Source organism: Thalassophryne amazonica, chromosome 23 (genome assembly GCF_902500255.1).
Source record: "Thalassophryne amazonica chromosome 23, fThaAma1.1, whole genome shotgun sequence".
NCBI classification, from domain to species: Eukaryota; Metazoa; Chordata; class Actinopteri; order Batrachoidiformes; family Batrachoididae; genus Thalassophryne; species Thalassophryne amazonica.
Genome location: NC_047125.1, coordinates 9,036,404 through 9,061,239, shown reverse-complemented (window position 1 = coordinate 9,061,239; position 24,836 = coordinate 9,036,404). Strand labels below are relative to the sequence as shown.

The window sequence follows — 24,836 nt, the reverse complement described above, 5'->3', positions numbered from 1 at the left end:
CTTAATGCTTTACATTGCCACATCACAGATTTAGTTTTATTACACTATGTTGCAGTCCTGAAATACAGGGATGGATTAACAAATGAAATGAAGCTGACCACACAAAATATTAAATATTCATACGGTCTCCAATTACTTACAAGTCAAAGTAAATGTAATTTATATAAAACTGAAGGACAATTAGCCATTTCTCCATTGTAAACACTTATTTTTCCAGTCATCCCTTGCATTGCCCAGTATCTTGACAAAGCGTGGACATCATGCTGAGGTTGTCTTGTGACTCCCCTCCTCTGCTGTAAATTGGGAGGATAACTAAACGCTAGTGTTGTGTCCTCCAGTCCATTGTGTAGTCAATAAAGTTGACTGGCCCCACCAGACAGCTATAAAACCTTTGTCCAGGGTGTACCTGAGACTCACTGAGCTTTATCATCCATAACCAACACAATGCTGTAAAAAGTGTGGAAAATAAAAAGATTGATAGCACTGAGGTCTTCCTGCTACAGTCAAGCAGAATGGCAGTTTGTAAAAGATGACACAAGACAAAAAGAGGTGAGTGCTAATGGTGTGTACACATGGGAGGCAAATTGGAATACCTCCCTTCTTCACAGATCACATACATCACACATTCGATGTCCTTGGTTCACAGGTTTGCAAAACTGTGTCATGAAACAGTATTTCAATTTAATGTGAATATGTGTCTTCCACGTATGATTTATCAGGTGGTATTTATGATGCATTGCTTTTAACCACCAATAAATCAGCACTAGCACTAATGGTGACCCTCTTTCAGCAGTATATTTTAACACTACTCTGTACAATTACCTTTGCTGCCATAAATCAAAAGCTTCCCTCTCCTGCAATGTCACTGCTCTTTCACAAAGAAAGATGGGACCACTTAGATCATTATGATCAGTCATGACCCACACTTTTACCCACTGTGGGCAACACTTGACACTTTTCTTTTAGGGTGTAGTTAATAATCCTCAGGATTTTTCATGGCTCAAGATGAGAATAAGATAGAAGCCCACCACATGGCATGGGGGGGGGGGTCATTGCAACATGACCTATTCAACTTAGACCTGTTCAGTTGATAAAGAAAAATCTGCAACAATTAAACAAAACGCTAGTTGGCTTGAGCTGTTCTATATGTCACAGTCAATAATGTCCTATATATTTGTGTCAAAATCCAATCCCTCATTTGCATCGTGATGTCTGGTTAGTATCCATATTCTTGAATTCCATTGTCACAGACCGAACGGTCCGCCCCTAAAAATTGGTCCGCCCTGTCTCCACTGCGCATGCATCATTTTGGAGCTTAGCCGCTTGTCTGAGACAGAGTCTCTTCACCCAAAGCGATCAAATGGATTAATGGGATTATTAACCATCAGATGACAAGGTAAAACCTCTTAAATCATTCTAAAGTCAGTTATAAGCAGAAACGAGGCAATACTCGGTGACGCTTTGAAACGACGGACACACAGTGAACGCATCAGCTAGCAACTCGATTAACCACAGCACTCTGATCACTTCCTCTGTCTTCTATTATATAATGGCTGAGTGGATCCTTGTTATTTGATTGGTGCTTTGTATGTCACATGACATGGATTCATTCATCCCATTTGTGTTGCATTGCAGTGCAGCTTGGTTCCATTTAGAGTGCAAATTTGGTTCCATATGTTTGGTACCATTGCACTCTGCACACACACATGCACGCACACACGTATGCGCATGTCCTAGTGCACGCGCGGACACGTGATCACGCGCGCACATGTGCATGCCCACATATGCTTACGCACACACATGCACGTATGCCCACACATGCGCATGCACACACAACACGCACGCACACACAAAACAAATCCACTGTGCTGTCTGGAGGCAGTTAGCAGGAAGAAAGAAAAGCTGGACTCATTTCTGACGTGATTTTTTTTTTTTTTTTTTTTGCTGCACTGAGGACGTACACAGACTTTTTTTGGTAGTACACACACGCACAAGCGCCGACCAGGTTGCGTGTGTGTGTGTGCGCGCGCGGGGGACAACGACTCTCCAGAGACATAATTTGATTGAGCTAACTGACGCTGCATGTAAGACACACACACAAAACAAATCCACTGTGCTGTATGGAGGCTGTTAGCAGGAAGAAAGCTAGAACAGACCATTCAACGTCTCGTTGAATTGTTTGTTCTAGCTTTCACCTCATGAAATATTCATTCCTTTGAACTCATAAACATTCATTATTTGTATATTATGAAATAATGCTGAATTTATGTGGTAATGATTGTTGTACAAATGCTACAGATATCTGTCGCTGAGATAGATGATGACTGGAGTGCAGTTTTCTGGAGTGCAGAAACGAGGTGATAATCGATGAACCGCGGTTAATGACGCATGCACAGTGAAGGCAGGGTGGAGCGATTTTAGTGGGGGGACTGTCCATCACCTGTGTTTGTACCTGTGTATATATAGAAATAAATTTGTAAATATTATGCCTATTGTGTTGTCTTGTATACAGTTGAAGACAGATGCTTAATCAGTCAAATCCGAAACTTATGACTTTCAGATCAAAGACAAACTTAATGTTCCTACGCTTCTAATTAGGTGGTGCCCCTTTTGCGGTATTTAATTAAATTTCATATTTAATTAAATATTGTTTTAGCTAGTTGTCTGACTTTTTTGGGCTCACCATCTTATAACATCACACTTCGCCACACTGTATTTATTGGCTGCTTGAGAGCTGTTTAATAACTCTTCTGCAGTTTGTCTCCATGAGTTTAAAGTTTGCCAGATAACGTTTCAGTTGTGCAGGTCCCATAATGTCAATGTCATGGTGGTGTGGAGCACTTTATCCCAGTCTTTTCACTGTTTATTGTGAGAACAATAAGCAGCTAATGACAAGCTTACAGACATATTGTGATAAAAACACAACACTCTGCATGCAATCTGCTTGCATAGAAAGTTTCAGGGGGTGGGTCGCTTAAGTTGGTTCACACAGGTATTTGATGCCATCTACCTTTGTGGCTGTAATGCCCTACACAAGTGTAGACCCTAAATGTAAAATAATGTTTTTTTTAAAGATGAATTTACAAGGAAAAACCCACCTTGCTTATATTTAAAATAATGCAGTGATACGTCTTTACTATTGAGGAAGTTGTTTTTGGAAAAAGTAAAAAAAAAAACCCAATAGGTTAAAAATTTTATTTTATTTTTTCAAGAAAAAAGCTCAGTTGGCTTATCACAGCACAATTCCTCAGAGGAGCTGAGGTCTGACTGCTAACATCAGTTCTTGATTTGTCCATGTTTTCAAACTGATCCATGGTTAAACACTGCACACTGGACCAGTAAAAGAATATAACAACATTTGGCCACTGCAGAGAAAGAGCTCACTCTGCTGGTGTGATCTGTTTTCCTTAAGGTGTATCTGAACATTTTGGGGGAACTGACCACTGAATGATTTGTCACGGCTTGGCGGGTTTATGTGTCTAATATCCCTATTCCACAGAGCCAAATTCCAATAGCAAATTGGGGCGCGATTTGAAGCATCACAGTAATTTCTTGATCCAAACTTGGTCTATGCACTAGTTACGGCCATCATCAGCACCAGTTTTGAAATTAGGGTGAAATTTTCCAGCTGTTCAAAAATTTAATCCTGATTTGTTAAATCTGAGCCATTACATAGTCACTTCCGGGTGTTAACTGTGCCAGTGAGAGTTCTTTAAATTGGTTAGTGCTACTGAGCTTGATCCTTGTTTGACTGTGCTTCACTGTGGTAAAAATTTGAATCAAAAGAAACGGTTGTTGCTGTTGCAGCTGAGAACCACAACAAACGCTGGTTACATGTGGGTTGCCAGGTCTGCCCTTTATAAGCCAGCCTGAGGCATGCTGGAGTAAGCCATTTCATCCCATTTTTGCACTTTTTCTGGATCGTGGGAGATCGTAATAGAACAGTGTCCTGTGGAATAGGGGTGTTAGTGTGTGAAAGAGAAAATCTTTTTATCCTTAACTATGCAATTTGCTTGGTCATCCTTCATTTTCATCAAGCCTTTTTCTTCCACGCTTCCTCCTTTAGGAGCAGAAACCCTGCAGCATGTCTATGTGGATTGTTCTGCTTTCTAAACCCGAGATCTGTCAGATCTACTCACTAAACATGCATCATGATTTCTTGGTTTCCTAGATTAATCTTTGATAAATCTTGAATTTTGAAACCATATGCAGTCCTCTTTTATTTAATTAATTTTTACTGCTTTCCTCTGCTAAAAAGCTCTGCTGTTTTTCAGCATTAGTAATGTTGAAAGCTTGATCCTGCTCAATAAGTGTGACTTACAGTTATTGCACTAAACAGTCCACAAGCCTGCCATCAATCTCAAGCATACACAGCCGTCCTCGCTGCCCCTTAAAAGTGTCAGATTTAAGAATTGGGCTTGTATTTTATTGCGAGCCAGGGACTAATTTTGCATTTTTGTTGCAGTAACAGTTTGTCAGACAATATCTGATTTGTCACCTGACTACAGACCACAAAGCGGTAATGTGCAGAAGACAGAGCTGTTGTAATTCTTTCACAGCAGTTTGAGTGAAAAATCAGATATTCATTTCATTAACGTTTTTATGACCCCACTCAATGAATTGTTTTCACCCTATTAGTGCATCTGTGCATAAACCTTTTATTTACACACAATAACTAAAGAACACCTTGTCTGATTGAAGCCATTTCTTGGTGGTGCATTGGGAGAAGCTAGAGGAAGAATCCTTTCAAAAAGAGCCATCATCTGTTATCCAATAAACTCATGATCTTGATCATGATCCGTCTTGATTTTTGTTTCTATGCATTAAGAACATATCATCTGATTGAAACCATTTGTTGGTATTTGGGAGGCTAGAGTAAGTATATTTTTGACAATGGGGGTCAATACACCATATACCAAGTGTAAAGTGGCAATCTTTCACAATACAAATAGACCATATACCATATTTACAGCACCAGTCTTTTGTTATAGAAATAATTTCCAGATTCTTATCACCTCTTCTACAAGACCATACACAAACTTAAAATAACAGCAGGGACATATGGTACTCTTTGTGTTGCTTTTGTTGGATTTTTGAACTCCAACTGTCATCTTCTTGATTTTTTGTTTAGACAAGTGCTATGACTTCATTTTTTACCCCAGGCCAAACTTTGGCCATCGGGTATTGAGAAGACTTTGCATCTGTCCATCTGTCTGTCTGTCTGTGCTCAGCATAACTCCAGTCCTATTACTGCCAGGGTCTTCAAATTCACAGGGAGCATTCTTGGGACACACAAGCTTGGTGCACCTATCTTTGGTCAGTGTTGTCCATTCCTCTTTGCAGCACCTCTCAAGTTCCTTCAGGTTGGATGCGGAGTGTCGGTGCACAGCCATTTTCAGATCTCTCCAGAGATGTTCAATCAGATTCAGGTCTGGGCTCTGGCTGGGCCACTCAAGGGCATTCAGTGAGTTCTCCTGAAGCTACACCTATATCTTGGCTGTGTACTTCGGGTCATTGTCTTGCTAAAGATGAACCGCCGCACCAGTCTGAGGTCAGACGCGCTCTGGAGCAGGTTTTCAGCCAGAATGTCTCTGTACATTGCTGCATTCATCTTTCCCTCAATCTTGGCAAGTCTCCCAGTCCCTGCCATTGAAAAACATCCCAACAGCATGATGCTGCCACCACCATGCTTCACTGAACAGATGGTATTGACTGGGTCATGAGTGGTGCTTGGTTTTCTCTAAACATGATGCCAAGACTTTAATCTTTGTCTCATCAGACCAGAGAATTTTGTCTCTCATGGTCTTCAGGTGTCTTTTGGCAAACTTATTTCAATTTACTTTCATTCATATAGTGCCAAATCACAACAAAGTTGCCTCAAGGCACGTCACACAAGTAAGGTTGAACCTTACTAACCCCCAGAGCAAGCACACAGGCGACGATGGTAAGGAAAAACTCCCTCTGATGATCTGAGGAAGAAACCTCAAGCAGACCAGACTCAAAGGGGCGGCCGTCTGCTTGGGCCATGCTACTGACACAGTTGACAAAACAATTTACAAAACAAATAGACAGGAAATTTACACACACAAGACAGGAGGGTTGCAGATGTAGACTCCACCCCCTCTCTGGATGGAGCCGCACTGCAAACAGAGAGGAAAAAAACAGAATCAGGCATCGGAAAGACAACAAATACAGTATCATTTGTCAGCATTAAGCAACAAAAAAAATAGAAGAGATACTAAGGTGATTGCTGGCCACTAGCCTAAGCTTCACTAAAAGACCCAGACTTTAGATAAAGTCCGTTTCCTAATTAAATGAATTTAAAAGGGTAAAAAGCATAGTAACACAATATGGCAGTATGCTAGCCATACAAAAGGGAAAATAAATGTGTTTTAAGTGTGGACTTGAAAGTCTTTACAGAATCTTATTGATGCAGGGAGATCATTTCACAGAACAGGCGCATGATAAGAGAAAGCTCTGTGACCCGCAGACTTTTTATTCACCCTAGGGACACAAAGTAGTCCTGCACTCTGAGAACGCAGAGCCCGGGCCGGTAAGGTTTAATGAGGTCAGCTAAGTAGGAAGGTGCCAGTCCGTGAACAGTTTTATAGGTTAGTACCAGAACCTTAAAATCTGATCTCACATGGACAGGAAGCCAGTGAAGAAATGCCAAAATGGGTGCAATGTGGTCAAACTTTCTGCTTCCTGTCAAAAGTCTGAAAAAAAAAGAATGCACTGTCTGCTGTTTTAGAGTGGAGTCTCATTTTTAGAGTACTTATCCTTTTGTGGAACTTGTGATGTAATTTTATCAAAACTCTGCAAAATGCTCCTCTTTGTTATGATGAAATGTTACTTATTTATCTCTCCCGGTGCTTTCAGGTCCACTGACTATGGAACCACCTACACCAAACTGAACTTGATGCCAGGAACAACCATTGTGGTGACCAACTTCTATATCTGCCCAACCAACAAGAAAAAGGTAGGCCTGTGTGTGTCCATGGCCAGTACTGTTTCTCACTCAAAAAAGAAGTTATCCCTCTCATAATGAGAAAAATCAATGCTGAAGATTTGACGGATTTGCTTGGGAAGATATAGTGAGCTGTACATGAAGTTGAAAACAAAGAAGGGGAAAAGGACTTGTATCAATTGGCCAGACAGAAAGACTGACCTGGAAAGTGTGTATAGCAGACTAGGGTGATAAAAGATGCAGATGGTAATGTTTGACAAGTACGGTGAGTGTTGAGAAGATAGAGTATTTTGAGGAGTTGAATGAAGAAAATGAGAGAGCAATAGAACACTGGATGAGAGTAATTGGATGAGAGTTGTTGAATGAAGAAAATGAGAGAGCAATAGAACACTGAATGAGAGTAATAGAGAAAGTACAAGCGACTAGTAAGAATGAAGTGAAGACATCTATGATGAGGATGAAGAGAGAATAGGTATGGAAATATTTAGGCGAGATTAGGGATGAGCGAGTACACTACTATCTGTATCTTTTCAACTATCTAAATGATCTGTATCCGTATCTGTACTTGTAGTGGGCGGGGCCTAAACCGGGCGTGGTTTAACCCAAAATGGCTGGGGCTTAAATCAGTACATTATTTTAAGTCTGAAATTGATGTGGATTGATCAGAAGTTGCTATATTTATTGTTTATTTGAAAGCTAATAAGAGAGAGACACTTCTCGTCTTCTTGTCTCCGTCTCCTGTCTATCTGGTCTCTTTGTTCTCTGGGACTTCTGCACTTTGTCCAGGGACCATCGTGAGTACCCACATACTGTGAGGGCTTGCCGGACAAGTTGTTATTCTTTAGCCCTTCCCTCTGCAGTTGTGGGCACCTGTAGGGCTCTGTGTTGAAGTACTCGGTAGGAGGGGTCTGGTTAGGTTTAAAACTCCAGCTTTTGTGGCTTCTGTTTATTCTTCTCTACAAGAGTCAAGACAGAAGTCAGACTACCAGACCAAGAATTTTAGCTGAGGAAGCTTCTGCGATTTCAAGCGAAACGTCCTCGTGTCAAGCAACCCAGTCCAGTCGAAGATTCAAGCTTCTCTACTATTCGTCAAAAATGCTTTTTCCGTACCGGATACTTGTATGAAACAAGTATCCGGCTCAACCCTAGGAGAAATGGCAGTGGCATTTTAAGCACATTGTTAAATAACATCTTGGAAAGTCACATGATTTCTGAGGAGTGAAGAAGTCTACTGGTTCTATTTTTTTAAAAGCAAGGGTGATTTGCATAAAGTCGATCAGCCAGAGCATGAAGTTATGGGAAAGAGGTTTGGTCCATATCGAAGTGGGAACATGTTTCATCTTGTTTTCACCAAATTCTAATTCCAATTTTATTTGTTCTTTTGTCTAATTTTGTGTTTCCTGTTCTTGGCTGACAGGAGTAGCACTCAGTGTCGTCTTCACCTGCTGTTGCCATTCTGTTTAAAAGTTTGATGTGTTGTGCTTTCTGTATATCTTGGTTGTAGCAAGTATTTCTTTGAGTTATTGGTACCCTTCTATCCTCTCAAACTAGTTTGGCCATTCTAACCACCAATCAGGACGTTTCTTCTTTTTTTGGATCATTGTCTATAGACCCCTGAGATGTGTCACAGGGGAAGCCTCCAGTTTTGGATAATATCCAATTCTCTGTATTCAGCATCCCTTTTTCTGGGCATTCAGTTTTAGTTCAGCCCCAACCATAGTCCAAGGAGAAGTGAGTTTTCCCTGTGACTTCCACCTGCATTGGTTGATTATATATTTGAATAAGCAGTTGTATAGGTGCATCCAATGAGTTTGCAAGTGAGTGAATGTGCTGAGGTAGTTTTGGTAAGTCATCATGCTGCTGGTCAACAAACATTGTGACTGATTCCACCTGTATGTGGACATGTTGTCATTTTGGCTTTGTCTCTTTACATATGACACCTGTTTCATACAGCGTTAGTCAGTCTGTTCCCTAAATATGATGGCTGGCAGATTCACCATGTATGCCATGTAAAGCCACTGGCTGTTGTATCTAAAACATGTTTCGCTGTGATTTTTGTGAGCAGCAGCCACTCTCTCTGTGTCCCTCTCATTGTAACCACTATTGTTCTCTGGCCATGATGCCCTGAAAAATTATTGCACATCTGTTCTTCTTCTTTGAAGCTTTGAATCGAAGCTTCAAAGCACACTTTGAAGATCCAAGATTTCTTTGCACGAAAAACTTTGCTTTGAATTATGTAACATTGCGTGAGATTCATCAAAGTGCAGACAAAAATAAGGCAAAAGTAGCTGGAACACAGATGCACAATATTTTTCAGGGCATCATGGCCAGAGAGGAACAATAGTGGTCATAATGAGAGGGACACAGAGAGAGTTTGATGAATCTCACACAATGTCACATAATTCAAAGCAAAGTTTGCCATGCAAAGAACTCTTGGATCTTCAAAGTGTGCTTTGAAGCTTTGAATTGATGCTTTACAGTACAACACCTGTTGATGCAGCTGTACAACTTTGGCAAATGGGCAGTTTTACAACATTTCCATGGTTCAACGACATTAGCCCAACAGCTTATAGTGGTTATATTGCTGTGATCATTAAATTCATTGGTTATGAGCTTCATCATGTGGGTGAGTGTAGGGAAGGAGAGAGAGGACGGGGGGGTGTTGAACTGAAACCCAGTTACATGCTTATTATTGGTTATGGCTCAAGTACTACTAAAATTATGTGCATATGAAGACAACAAAAATGTAACTTAAAATGCACCAGAAGCCACCAAAATAACCTTTAATTACCATTTTCCCAAATTTTCCAGGAAATCACAAATAGGTAGCGGCAGCTACCCACTGAGTTCAAGTTGCCACCTATTTGTGGAATACAATTATGCTTGGTTACTGTGACATTTTGTCACTATGTGAAAAGTCAGGTCGCATCATTTGCTTATGGGTGGGGAGACTGTTTTTGACAGCGATGTCATTTCTTTGACAGTGCACAGAACTACCTGCTTGACGTCTGTGCATTCAGGGAACATTAATCTATTTTGGTTATGGTGATGGGGAAGGTGTGCGACATGCACATGGGAAGAATAAGATGGAGTTAAAAAAGAATAAAACACTCCTGCCTTGTGTTCAAAAGTGGCAGTGCTTCTCATCCTTGTAGATTTTCAAAAGAAGAGCTTCTGTTCTTATGAGAACACCTCAGGTGATCATCTATTTATTGATATTCACAGACATCCAGCTTGATGCTCCCATTTCAGTCTTTTTCTCAGAGCAGTTTTGACCTAAAAACAGGCACTTGTCTTTAAAGGTGTCTCGCGGTGCTTTAAACCGTACTGTAGCATGTGGTACATTTTCTCAAATACAGGTTGACACCTACAGTCTTCTCTGAAGGTACTGTGTGACAAAGACAAATCATTCATATTTGCTGTACACTGAAGACATTGAAGACATTTTAAGCCATAACGTTATCGATAATTGGGGGCCGTGCTCGCTTTGAGTGACAGCCAATCCTGACTGTCACTGCATTGGTAACTCATTGTCTGCTAGTTGTTGTGGAGGGCTGTCAGAACACTTTATTTGAAATACCTGGAATAATATGGCTTGTTGTTGGGTGAAAGGTCCTAACGGATCATTTAAGACCGGAACCAGTCGATCGATCATAGGCTGAGTTATAGTTGATCACATGGAGAAAAAAAAATATCTGTCACTGGACTCGAGAGGACTTCGTGCTGCTGTAACACACTGATGCAGACAGTGGCAGAAACCAAATTTGATAAAAGCAAGATAAACCTAACAAGCAGGCTGCAACAGTGTGACCTGCAGAACTTTCCACACATGGACACAGAACTTAAGCACCAGGCTGTTTTCAGTTTTCTATTTGGGAACATATAGCTGTGGACTCTATATCATTCAAAGTGGCATCACTCTTCAACCTGTATAGCTGTGGTATTGAGAATGAGATCCTCACACTGAAAAATGACATTGAGCTCAAATCCAAAGGAACACCTGGCATGAATGTCCAATTCTGGAATCTAATGCAGAAAGAGAGGGCATGAGTGCCTGCTTCCGGCTGACTCAGATCCTACTGTCCGGATTATGAGAGACTAGCTTCCTCCTCTTAGTGCCAGAAGTCCCACTAAGGGCCCCTTCATACATAGTGCAAAGTTGGTCGACTTGTGCATGAGGTGCGTATGCAAAACGTGTAAATTCATAGCTGCTTCCAATGCCTCGTACACCTTTTGCTACAAATATTTGCGCACACCAGTGGCTGAAAGACAGAGTAATAATAATAATACATTTTATTTATATTGCACTTTACATTTGTAAACAAATCTCAAAGTACCACAAAAGTTAAACAGAAACATAAAACAACAATCAACAACAATAAAAATAAAAATAGGATCAATTAAAATCAATTAAAATTAGCAACTATAATTCATAAGCTTTCTGAAATAAAACGTTTTAAGATTTGATTTAAAAGAGTCCACTGACTGTGGCGCCCTCAGGTGGATGGGCAGGGCATTCCACAGGCGTGGTGCTGCTGCCTGAAAGGCTCTGTCCCCCATTGTGTGGAGCTTGGTTTTGGGGAGTGTGCACTGTGCGAACCCATCAAACCCTCTCGTGGCAGGTGTCAGCCAAATTCCAGCTGACACACATGAACATCTTACACCGCTTGTTTGGCACTTAGAAAATGTGTGGCCATTCGTACTATCATTATGAAAATAGTCAGCAGATGATCACTGTCGAGCTGGATGTGAAATTTATCTAAGTGCCCCACGAGTGTGCAAACAGACACAGTGACATGTTGGTGTATGCGCTGAACTGACAGGAGGTGTGGCTGCTGACAGAAGCAACTGTGGAGATCTGTGGATCTGGACCTCATGGCTGGACAACACGTACTGTGTTTGGACAGACATAAACTAACACCTGCGCACTGTGACGCACGTGTGTCTGCTTGCTGTCCTCACATGGACATAAATAAAAATTTATATCACAGTGGGGAGGGGTTGCAGCGAGCAAGTGAGCACATGGCGCACACATTGACAGGCTGCCCCCAGGTTGAAATGGACCATCAGATCATAACACGCAGCGGGTGATCTGCCTGTCACATCACCCACGTGAGCTCTGTTCCACATGACGCGGTTTCAGTCCCGCGGTGCGCCGTCCACAAGACATGCATGTCTCATCACATGATGAAACGTGCACACTGCTCCATTCATGTCATTTCATAACTGTATGTCTGTGACCATGGGTCATCTACAGAAAAACAGACAGATCATATTTGTATTGCCCACTTGATAACAGGGATTCAGTAAAATGCAGTGTTTTTATATGGTGTGTGGTTTAATTTTGTTTAATACATCCATGTCCTTCGTGATATCAGGCAGGTCCCCACATCTCTCACAGGACAGTGATGGTAGCTCAGTGATAAAGTTTCTGACTGGCAATCAGAGCTTTTGGGAAGTGCGGGTTCAAGTCCCGTGGGTGGCATATTACACATTACACATTGCTGTTAAAAGCTACTGTGTTCCCGTGTGCACAAAACCGTTGCAGCATGTACGTATTTCTTTATTTCTTATTTATTTTTTCTTCACAGCAGCTACTCAATGTGCAACCACATCATGCAGCTGTTGGCACTGTGTTCCCGCGTTCACGAACTGGTGCAGCGGCATTGTGTATGCCTGGCCGTTTCGTGGTTCGCTCATATGAGCTGTTCTGACGTGAGTTGCCCTGAGTTGTACATATACACGTGTGAAGGGGCCCTCAGGTAGGGAACAACTTTTCCATCTTGAAGCCAGTCCTAGGCCTAATTGTGCTTATTCTTTTCACCATACACATTTATTTCAATAATGCATTATTATTGTTAAAACTTTATCTTTGTGGCAGAAAATTGTGTTATTATATTGGTGCATAATAAATTGTGGCTGCACTGTGGTGTTCGATATGGCTTGGTAGATGTGAATACACTATCAACTTTGAAAGTAGGTCTGGGCACCCCTGATCTAAGACGTCCCAGGTGCAGTATTCTCGCTGAGTGAGCTTGTCATATTTAATGTGCTAATGGCATTAATACTTTTAGCAACTATTGGTAGCCTCATTCATTAGGTCCCTGTAATGCATGATTACTGAGAAAAAAAGTGGCTCAAAACTTTTAATTGAACCAAAATCAAACCATTACGACAACCACAATGTAGTCCCTAAAAATAGGATTTTTAATAAACACAATTTTTAATAAACTCGAGCTTAAACTGTTAGCTGAGTTTGTTCAGACTCAAAGAAAGGGGCATGTGAGGGTTTCATTCATCACACACTGAGCTGCCCGTGCTCCACCTCTTTATCCATTCATGGGTTCATATTGACATGGCCAAAATCAGAGCTCCATAGTGATGCCCAGATATGGGCTTCATATTGGTTGTTCCGGGTCTTTACATTAAAACTATGGAAGGCTTCACGCAGGGTTTGTCCAGTATTTGCAGAGTCTATAGGTCCAGCCAGCTGTGTGGCCAATGACTCAAAAACAATAAATTCTTGTAACTCTCTAAATTAAACGGCCTGTAGCGATGTCCCAGTCTGATAGCATTGATTGCGCTTGAGCCCAATGAAGGCATTGCTTCCACTGATCAGTATCTAATAAATTCAGGCATAGTCACAGACATCAATGTGTGTTCTGTATTACTCCACTTCATGAGCTCAGTGCTGACGGGACAAAAACCCACTGCTATGGCAGTGCTTATCACAGTGCCCGTTAAAAAAAAAAGAAGTTCTGTTTTGCTTAAAAAATGCAGTCTGTTTCTGATGGATGGTGCATGTGATGTGCCTTTTAATCTTTTAATGACCAATCAGTTATCACTTTATACTTTCCTCCTATAAACAAATTGAATTGAAATTAATAATAAATGTATTTTTAATTCAATTTATTTTATTTATATAGCACCAAATCACAACAAAGCTGCCTCAAGGTGCTTCACATGAGTAAGGTCTAACCTTATCAACCCCCCTGAGCAAGCACCCAGGCGACAGTGGTAAGGAAAAAGTCCCTCTGATGATAATAAGGAAGAAACCTCAAGCAGACCAGAACTACTGCTTAGGCCATTCTAACAGTTACAAGGTTTTTACAGATTGTACAAAAGTTTATAACAGCTAAAGTACAATAGTTACCAGCCTTTCATCAGTGTTGTTCATTTGACATTTTGGCTGAATCTCAATTCTACCCCTCGGCCTTTCCCCTTACCCTTTCCCCTCCGTTTTGCGTGGGCACGAGAGACGGAGGGGTGTCTCAGTTCTCTCCAAAAAGTTGGAGCTTACTGCTGTCTCCGAAAAAACAAACATGGTGCCGAAAGAGCCGCACAAATGAAGCGGCTTTTATTACAAATTACGCTGTTTAGAAAGTTATAACTTGAACAAAAACTTTATAGGCAGTTGTCTATGACAGCAACGTGTACGAGGTCTGTTAGAAAAGTATCCAGCCTTTTTATTGTTTTCAAAAACTATATGGATTTGAATCATGTGCGCTTGCATCAGACAAGCTTGAACCTTCGTGCGCATGCGTGAGTTTTTTCACGCCTGTCGGTTGCGTCATTTGCCTGTGGGCAGGCTTTGAGTGAGCACTGGTCCACCCCCCTTGTCGGATTTTTATTGTTTAGGAATGGCGGAGTGACTGCCTCTTTGTTCCATGAAAATTTTTTCAGAAACTCTGCCAGACAGCCACATGGAAACCATTTGGAAGATTCAGATGGCTTTCGGTGAAGAATGTATACATGTACTTGTATAATGTATACATTCATTGCACACAGACTGATATATGTCATGTTTATTTTATGTCATGTTTTATCATTAGTATTTTATATGATTGTGTGTCTTTTTTATTCTTTTTATTATTTTACTTCTTTTACTTATTACCTCCGCCAAGGAGGTTATGTTTTCGGTTGAGTTTGTTTGTTTGTTTGTTTGTGTGTTTGTCAGCAGAATAACTCAAAAAGTTTTGAATGGATTTTGATGGAATTTTGTGGAGTGGTTGGAAATGACAAGAGGAACAAGTGATTAAATTTTAGTGGTGATCCGGATCACGATCCGGATCCAGGAATTTTTTAAATGATTCTTCACCATTGCGGGATAGGGGCAATTTTGACTCTAACTCCACAAAAACAAGGCAGAAAGGCTTGAAAAAAATTAGGGTGTAACATAGTCAAATGTTCTATCAAACAACAAAGTTTGGTGATGATCGGATCCGGATTCCGGATCTGGTGATCCAGAATCAGGGGCGTAGGCAGAAATCATAAAACGGGTAGGCCCAGAAAAAATCAGACGGGCCCAACCTTTGGGGTTGTAGGTAAGGTGTAGGTATTATAATACACCGTTTGAAAAAGTATGCCTCGTTTGGACATCGCAAGCAACGTTATCACTTAGCCTACAGCACTGGCAAAGTGAGCACACAGACGCGACACATCAGACACAAGTACTCTTCATGGATAATGCAAGCTGCAGTGCAGCGCCACACACACACACACACACATTCAGTGCAAGTCTGGTAGCCTACTTGGCTGGGCCTAAACCCAAAACGTCAATAGGTATTTAAATAAGGCATTGTTTCAAAAATGAATTCCAAGTTTAATGATGAACACATCTCAGCCAACTGCACAGACGCTGTGTGCACAGTTACACAGACGCAAAGTGTCAGACACAAGCACCCCATGGACAATGCAAGCAGCAACGCAACACTTAGTCATGTAAAGTCCTTTAAAATAAAAATTCAAAATATATCCACAACATGAAAACAGGTTGGCTCGGCGGCCAAATTATGAAATTGATAAACAATGGAAACCATGGCTCGGCGGCCAAATTAAAAACCATCAGAACGGACACCAACATGATTCATGGCAGTTGCAATATAATATTAACAATTAGGCCTATTTAGAAGAAAAAGTAATTAATGGTCTCACACTTACATTTGATGATTCTTTTTAATGGTACAGCAGGAGACGACGGGGTTTTTTGTTGAACGTTCTTATCACATCATCATAGTCCAACGATTCGGTCAGTTCTCTTTCAAGGGAAAGCACGGAGAGTGCATTCAGTCTGTGAGTCAACACGGGTGTTCTGGTGGAGGTTTTTATCCGATTAACAGTAGAAAACAGCGAAATCCGCGAAGTAGTCAGCGGTAGTCAGCGCTATTTTTTACAATTATTATAGTTGTTTTAAGGCTGTAAAACCCTTCACTACACACTTTATACACTTTTCTCAAACAGGCATTAACATTTTCTCACTTTTCTCTCTTGTGTAAACACTCTTTTTTCTTCTGTGCGAGAAGATTATAAACAGACACACGCAGAACACAATGCGCGTACTCTCCCTTCGGTCACTGCCTCCGGAGGTACGGATGTGGGACCCGCAAGAATTCAAGTCCTCTCTCGGTGGCCACGGAGCTGCGGTCAACATCCGCATTAAAACAGCGAGCATAGTCTCTGGACCTGTTGCCAGATTTGGCGCAATTCCGCACAGCAGACAGGAGGGCAGTGTGAGTGGCCCGCTGCTGCGTTTACCGAGCCCGCAGAAAGCGCATCAGAGGCAGTGAGAGCAATCGCGATGATGCCGACCAGTGCCGCGACCATCCCGCCTGATAAGGACGCAGAACACAATGCGCCGTTCAAAAACAAAAAGCATGCAAAATTGCTCTAAAAAAATCCGCGAAACTGCGAGGCCGCGAAAGGTGAACCGCGTTATAGCGAGGGACCATTGTGCTCTGAAAATGAATTAATAAAAATCACAGAAGATGAACCAGATTTTTTTGACAAAATTTATTAATTGTCGCTCAGTGCTAATGCAATACCATATCATAAGAATACAATGAGGCAACAACAGGTGACTGTCGAGTGTCGACTCAGCCTTCTCATTGGATGGGGTGGGCCTGGCTGACAAGTGGGCGGGCCCAGGCCCATCCAGGCCCACCCCTGGCTACGCGTAAGTCCAGAATATGCAAAAATATAGGGAAAATAGAAAATGTGATCATTGTGAGGTGACAAATGAAGCTAGAGATGCACAACTAACACCAAATTGTAGCTGAATCTGTACTGATTCAGTAAGGTGTCATCAGATTTGATGTAGCTTAAAATCTTATGGAGCTAGATCCAGAAGAAAACCGCCATTACCGAAAAATCGTTTTTATACAATAACTTTTGAACTAATAAAGACATAAGTGATTCCACGTTCTAGTGGTATGTTTTCATGGTCAAAGATGTCAAATATAAAGGAAAGAAAAGTGTATGTATCATAGTTTTGGTTGTAACACTGAATTGTTGAATAGATCACTGTGCCAAGGAGGGAATCTCTTTAGGGTCAGTGACCCTATGGCCTTGGAGGTTTGCACTCTCTGAGTGCTTCTAGTTTATAAAAAAGAAGAAATAACTGGTGCAGCACAGAAATAAGTGCAAAAAGTCTTTAATAAGGTGCTGAAAAAAATGTTCAAAGGGACTGACGTTCGATGTGAGAGTCACATCTTCCTCAGAGTCAGGACTCTGAGGAAGATGTGACTTTGTGATTTTGAATGCTTTTGAATGCCTTGACGCGATTGGTCGTGATTTGGCGCTATATAAATTAATAAATTATTATTATTATAAATTATGTTAATTACTAATTAATTACTTACTAATCAATCAATTAATGACTAATCAAACAACATTAATTACTATTATTGATTAATTATTAATTAATTATTAATGCTATTATTCTAAATGACAAATTAATTAAATGAATTAACATGACATGATTGTGATGCATCGAAGAAATCTGCGACTTCTTCTGTTTCTTTGCATTTACACAGAAAGGCGAGAAAATAAAAAGAGCAAACAGGCTACTGCAACAAGTTGCATTTCGGTTGCCATGTTATCAAACAGTGAAGATGGCAGATTGACACGGGCAGTTTTTTTTTTTCTCCTAAGGTGGAGGGGTGTCTCAATTCATAGGGCTAGTGGCATACCCCTTTGCCTTACCCCTTGTTTTAAAGGGGTAGGCGTAGGGGTAGGGGTAGGTCCAAGGGGAAGGGGTACAAAAGAGAATTGAGATTGTGATTTTGTGTTTACAGGGCTGCATTAACTGCAGTTGCTGAGCCATAAAAAAGAATTAAAATAATAGTGAATAAATAAATCCATAAAAACATTAAGGAGCAGGTTGTTTGAAGGTACTTTGTTCTTGATGTATTGTAGAGCTGTTCAGTTGTCAAGCACATAAACTGGATTGGCTCTAATTTGTTTGCAGTGTGGTCTGTGCAAGCAAAATCTAAGTACCAGACCAGGACTCTGGCTGGATTGCCACACACTCAAAATTAAATGACTCTAATCGGGACAGCTCAATTGATATTTATGCAAATATAGCACATAGAATACTACATGATGGTATTTCTGTGATCTAGAAAGCATTCTTGCCTGACTTTGGCACACTGGCACCACCCTGGCACTCTTTTTTCTCAGTGCATAAGCAGCATCTGAACTTCAGCCATTTTCCAAAAGCTGAGATCAGATATTCTTGTGTTCCTGGTGACTTGACTGTGATGGCCTACCTGCTCTTGTCCAGGGTTCTTCCAGTCGATGAAGAGATGGAAGGAGATTAGATGTAGTCACTTTTTTCCCTTCAGTGTGTTCCAGTCTCCTGACAGCGGTGGAGGGCCTTGCAGCATGAAAACACTGAAGTACATGGCCACAGTTTTCCAGAGGGACCGACTGACAGAAAGCGAGTGAGGGAGACTGACTGTGAGTGTGTGTTGTGCCAGTCGGGTGTCTGGTAACATAATCTGGGATTCAAGCTGTTGCTTAAACACAGCTTCAGGCACAGCAGCAGCTGTGGAAGGTTCAGTGCTGTGTGCAGGAATCAGTATGTGTGTGTGTGTGGGGGGGGATAGCAGGCGCGGTGTGGATCTTAGTTAAGTCAGATGCAGAAAATGGAGAGTGTCTCTCTGTACACATTTCTCTCATTTATAGCATCCATACAAGCTCACGTGTTAAATTCAATGCTGCCAACAGCAAACATGTGACAGGATTGCACCTCATTTGGAAGGATCACGCGAAAAAAGGTGCGTGTCGGTTCAACCAATCAATAAGACCTGAAGCAATTAGACTTAGAGGTGAGCGTTCAGAAAGACACAGTGTCAGTCCGTCTCTGCTGTCTCTCTGAGGGCTCCATTAAAAATCCACTGAAGACCAGCGGCCAAGAGCTTCCAAGGACCCTCGACACACTTCAGCGGGAATGCAGTGCGTAATAAATGTCGAGACTCCAGGCTCAGCACGTTCCCCCTCAGCAATTTTCACTAACAGTCATCTCAAGAGGGCTGTCAGCTGGGCAAGTGTTTGTTCACGTCAACCGTCTTGTGTTGAGTGGCGTGTGTGTGGTCGAAAATAGGCGTCTTAAGCAAGATGAGATTTCAAACTAAAAAACTGGATTTGTCATAATAGTTAGATTTTGTATCTTTACCAAGCATCTTCAGTAGAAAAGGTTGAGGTTATATCACAGTGATACTCCGGACCACTGATGTTGAGGTGTGAAAGAGTTTGTCTAATAAAACTCCATGATGTCATTAAAGCATCTTGATGTTGCTGCTGTGACACATATTAATGATCACCGTCAAAGTTAATGCAATAGTATTAACTTAATTAGTGCTCACTTATGACATTAACACATTATTTCTGTATGTGGAAAGTCATGCAGGCTACGTCTGCATTAATTAAATCAACTAGGTATTAGTTCCTAGTTTATGAAGACAGTAGTCACTATGGCAGTCTGACAGTTAACCCTGATGTTCTTGCCCTATGTTAGGAAAATTACCTAAAAACTCTGACACAGGCAACAAATGAGACACCAGGGGAAACAGGTTTCATTTTCTAAGAACTTTTGTTATTTAAAGCTTTAAAGGTAGATGTCATACAAAGTGTAGATCTGAAGACAAATACAAGTACATTCAGTTTTCATGCCACTTATATACAGTCCCAAAGTGTTCCAAAGTCCATTCAGTGAAATCATTTGATAGTATAAGACAGTCAGTCTCAAAGTCTATTGCTGGTTGTTCATTATACACTGATGAAATAATGTCTTGCCTCGTCACATAGCATAAGACAATCAGACGAATAGTCCTTTCCTTGTTGTTCAACCTGTTCATCTGTTCATCTCATATGTCTCGCCTCATCAATCTTATCTGTGCTCGTCCTCTTCCATGGCATTGTTCAATCAATTACGAAGACAATTATAAAGGTAAATATATTTGACAAAGCTTTAACAACAACATTAACTTTTATAACACCTTACCCATCTGGAATCCGCCTGTGTGTGTGCCACATTTGGTCCATATCAGGTTGAAAGTCAAGTTCCTTGACTTTTACCGATATAAAGTTTTTGACAACAGTTTCTGGTTTAAGCTTCATTTAAATGGCAGAATTCAACAAATGGACTTGGTTGGGGCATGTAGGCCAACATAAAGCAAAGGCTAACATGACCTTGACCCCACTTATTGACCTTTGGCAAACTTAATTTTGCTGAACAGTTCCAGAAGTCACCTCCATATGTGTGCTAACATCCTTGACCTTTGCCAAAACAAACCGTTTAAGGCCAGTTCTGGAGTTGAAACGTCATCCACAATCTAGGTTTGGTGGAACTGACATTAAGGACCTGAGAGTAGTAGGAGAAGAAACAACCAGGCAAAGCCTGCTCAAACTATAGCATGATTTCCAAGACATTAGTCTTGTGCCTTACTGGCTGGATTTCTTAATCATTAATTAAATGAATTCCAAGACATTCAGAATCTTAGAAAATCCATATATCCATCCCATGATGTGTGCAAAGAAAACTGGCTGTAAAAATAATCATTTCTATATCGATATTCCTCATATTTAGATTGTGCAATTTTTTTAGGGCTGAGCCAGTAGAGGGACTATGTCCTGTTAAATTGTCCTGTCCATGTGCATGTCAAGGATCACAAAAACAAGAACAGCGAGTTTTGTAATTTGCAGAGATGGAAAATGATAAATTCTGAAAGATATCTAGAAGAATATAGTAAGATAAAAGCTCAATGTAAGAACAGACACAAGTGGAAACATTTCAAAGGAGACACATATCATAGTGAATGATTTGCTGTGTTTTTCAGTGATTAGTGGTACAAAAGAGCTTCAAAGAGAAAACATACATTCAGATGTGGTTGCATTACATGCGGATGATGTCCCTGTCATTAGGAACAATCTTGGACTTTCAGCTGGGTTCTGTGATTGATGAGATAAATTGCTGTCTGCTCGTCTCTCTGCATTCTCTTTCTGTCTGTGAATGGGACAAAACATTGTAGAAACTGGATAACATTGTCAGATAATGTTATGAGAAACTTGTTATGAGGAAAATAATGGTGAAAAATAATGAATTGGTAATAAATGTTGAATATTGCAATCTGCCATCCCCATAGGACCTGTACGCTTCCAGGGCCCTGAGGTGAACAAGGAAGATACTGGCCGACCCCTCTCACCCAGAACACTAACTTTTGTCACCCTCTCCTCTGACAGATGGCTGAGGTCCATCAGGACTAAAACCTCAAGACAAAAAAAACAGCTTCTTTCTGGCCGCAGCTAGGCTAATAAATAATGCAAGAGACCCCCATTTACACCCCCCCACACACACACACACTTCCACAAAGTACAGATTGGTCATCCCTGTACAGGGTACTGTACATCTGCACACCAATCACAAGCTTTTGCACAGTCCCATTCCACTACATTATATTTATTTAACAGTGAACATACTTTGGACTCTTTGACTCTTATTTCTTACAGAAGTGTTTTTTCATTTCTTTCGATTGTTGTGTATGCAACAACACCACCAGATCAAATTCCTTGTATGTGAGAATTTACTTAGCAATAAATTTGGTTCTGAACATTTAGAAATATACTGATTCCTAAATACAATACAGTAAAATCCCTGAACCATCCCTTAGTTATGCTGCTATAGACTTCGACTGCTGGGGGGTTCCCATGATGCACTGAGTGTTTTTCTCTTTTTGCTCTGTATGCACCACTCTGCATTTAATCATTAGTGATTGATCTCTGCTCCCCTCCACAGCATGTCTTTTTCCTGGTTCTCTCCCTCAGCCCCAACCAGTCCCAGCAGAAGACTGCCCCTCCCTGAGCCTGGTTCTGCTGGAGGTTTCTTCCTGTTAAAAGGGAGTTTTTCCTTCCCACTGTCGCCAAGTGCTTGCTCACAGGGGGTCGTTTTGACCGTTGGGGTTTTTACGTAATTATTGTATGGCCTTGCCTTAAATATAAAGCACCTTGGGGCAACTGTTTGTTGTGATTTGGGGCAACTGTTTGTTGTGATTTGGCGCTATATAAATAAAATTGAATTGAAAATTGAATTGATTTGGCGCTATATAAATAAAATTGATTGAAAATTAGGCGATTCGCTGGCATGCTGTACATTTAAAAAACTTCAATAAACAAAGATAATTCTAGAGCTGTGTTTGTTGATTTTATGTTGTTCTATCTACATAGTCAGTATAATAGTGCATGCTGGAGAAGCCAGAACAAATGAGATTTTATAATATTATACATAGTACCATAAATTAATTGACCAGTAGATGTTGGTATGAAGATAATCTCCTGTGCCCACCCTGAATGAAAGATGTCAATATGATGCTTCAAGTAATTTGCTTTTGGTGAAGCAGTTGACTGGGTCTGAAGACTCCAACACAATGCATCACTTATCCGATGAACAATTTGATGTCATCATATTTTTTCAGTGGTCAACTCTCACTTTTGTTACCAAAAATGTTGTTTGTTTTGTTTTTTGTTTTTTTTACTTCTAACTGTGACTGCCTCCACTGTATGCGTTAGCAAGGTGCTATGAAGCAGTGGTTCATGACAGATTCAAACACTGTACAGGTTTTCAGATCGATGATGGGCTGTCAGATTTGATGTGCAACTGCAGACTGAAATATTTCTTCAAAACGAAATGTATTTTGATGACAGGAGAAGGAATGCCAGGGTGCCTAGTACTCTTCCAAGCTACACTTGTATGGTGCTAGCCTAAAGCTCCACTATGAATTAGAAATCCATTTAAAAGTAAAAGATATGAACACATCAGCAATATGGACACAATTCTGATGATACTGCATATACTTCAAAAATAATTTCGCAACATCAGGCTTTTTTAAGGGACTCTTGGATGCCACTACCATGTTCATGTATGTCCTCTGTTTCTTTGAAGTCTTCTTAAGTAGTCAGGAGGATATAGCTCTTCTTCAGTCGCCACGCTCTGTCTGCCGCAGTGGGTAGCGTAGCGTAGTCTTCTTTTAGGGGTGGGGCCTGATCCGATCCAATATGTATATTAAAGACTGAGCAAACAAGGTTAATAATTAATTTATTATATGGCTATTATATATATATATAAACAAAAAAAAAAGTGCGCACCGGAGGGTACCTGCCTCTGAGCGTGCGTAATGAATTGGGTGCACTCCTAGAAAGCTTGTGTATTTAGGCTACACCATTGTAAGAGACTGACTAAGAGTAAAGAGTGATGACAGTATTTTTTTCCCATATCAGACCGGTTTCCATGACAATCGGTCTGCAACACGTATTCTTGAGTATTTACAAGTAACGTCACAGCCATAGTGAGACCTAGAGGGGGGTGATCGGGAAGCATGGCCTCCCCGATCTGAACCCGAGTGGTGTTCAGTTGTTGGACTTCTGTACTAGTCACAGTTTGTCCATCACGAACACCATGTTCGAGCACAAGGGTGTCCATAAGTGCACGTGGCACCAGGACACCCTGAGCCGGAGGTTGATGATCGATTTTGTAGTCGTATCATCTGACCTTCGGCCATGTGTCTCGGACACTCGAGTGAAGAGAGGGGCAGAGCTATCGACTGATCACCACCTGGTGGTGAGTTGGATCCGCTGGGAGGGTAGGAAGCCGGTCAGACCTGGCAGGCCCAAACGTATCATGAGGGTCTGCTGGGAATGACTGGTGGAACCCTCTGTCAGGGAGGTCTTCAACTCCCACCTCCGGGAGAGCTTCTCTCAGATCCCGGGGGAGGTTGGAGACATGGAGTCTGAGTGGACCATGTTCTCCACCTCCATTGTCGATGCGGCTGCTCGTAGCTGTGGTCGCATGGTCTCTGGTGCCTGTCGCGGCGGCAATCCCCGAACCTGGTGGTGGACACCGGAAGTAAGGGATGCCGTCAAGTTGAAGAAGGAGTCATACTTATCTTTGTTGGTAGGTGGGACCCCAGAGGCAGCTGACAGGTACCGGCAGGCCAAGCGTGCCGCAGCCCGTGCAGTCGCAGAGGCAAAAACTCGGGTCTGGGAGGAGTTCGGGGAGGCTATGGAGGAGGACTGTCGGGCTGGCCTCGAAGAGATTCTGGCAAACCGTCCGACGCATTGCCGGTAGTAAGTCAAACCTGTTTCCAGTGCACGTTGGCCTCCGCCAGGGCTGCCATTTGTCGCTGGTTCTGTTCATTATTTTTATGGACAGAATTTCTAGGCGCAGCCAGGGTGTAGAGGGGTCTGGTTTGGGAACCACAGAATCTCGTCTCTGCTGTTTTTGGACGATATGGTTCTGTTGGCTTCGTCAAATCAGGACCTTCAGCGTGCACTGGGGCGGTTTGCAGCCGAGTGTGAAGCGTCCGGGATGGAAATCAGCACCTCCAAATCCGAGGCCCTGGTTCTCGACCGGAAAAAGGTGCTTTGCCCTCTTCAGGTCGGTGGAGTGTCCTTGCCTCAACTGGAGGAGTTTAAGTATCTCGGGGTCTTGTTCACGAGTGAGGGACGGATGGAGCATGAGATCAATAGACAGATCGGTGCAGCATCTGCAGTTATGTGGTTGCTGTATCGGACCGTCGTGGTGAAGAGAGAGCTGAGT

At 41.6% G+C, this 24,836-nt stretch overlaps 1 protein-coding gene across 1 annotated transcript in view; it reads left to right on the top strand.

The window, feature by feature from the left end:
* sorcs2 (sortilin-related VPS10 domain containing receptor 2) overlaps positions 1–24,836 on the top strand; it is a gene marked incomplete at its 5' end in the record, with an annotated part of 485,537 nt that overhangs the window by 96,880 nt on the left and 363,821 nt on the right. The window contains one exon of the mRNA XM_034165018.1: positions 6,880–6,979. Coding sequence (XP_034020909.1) covers positions 6,880–6,979 — 100 coding nt within the window. The remainder of the gene's footprint in view (positions 1–6,879; positions 6,980–24,836) is intronic.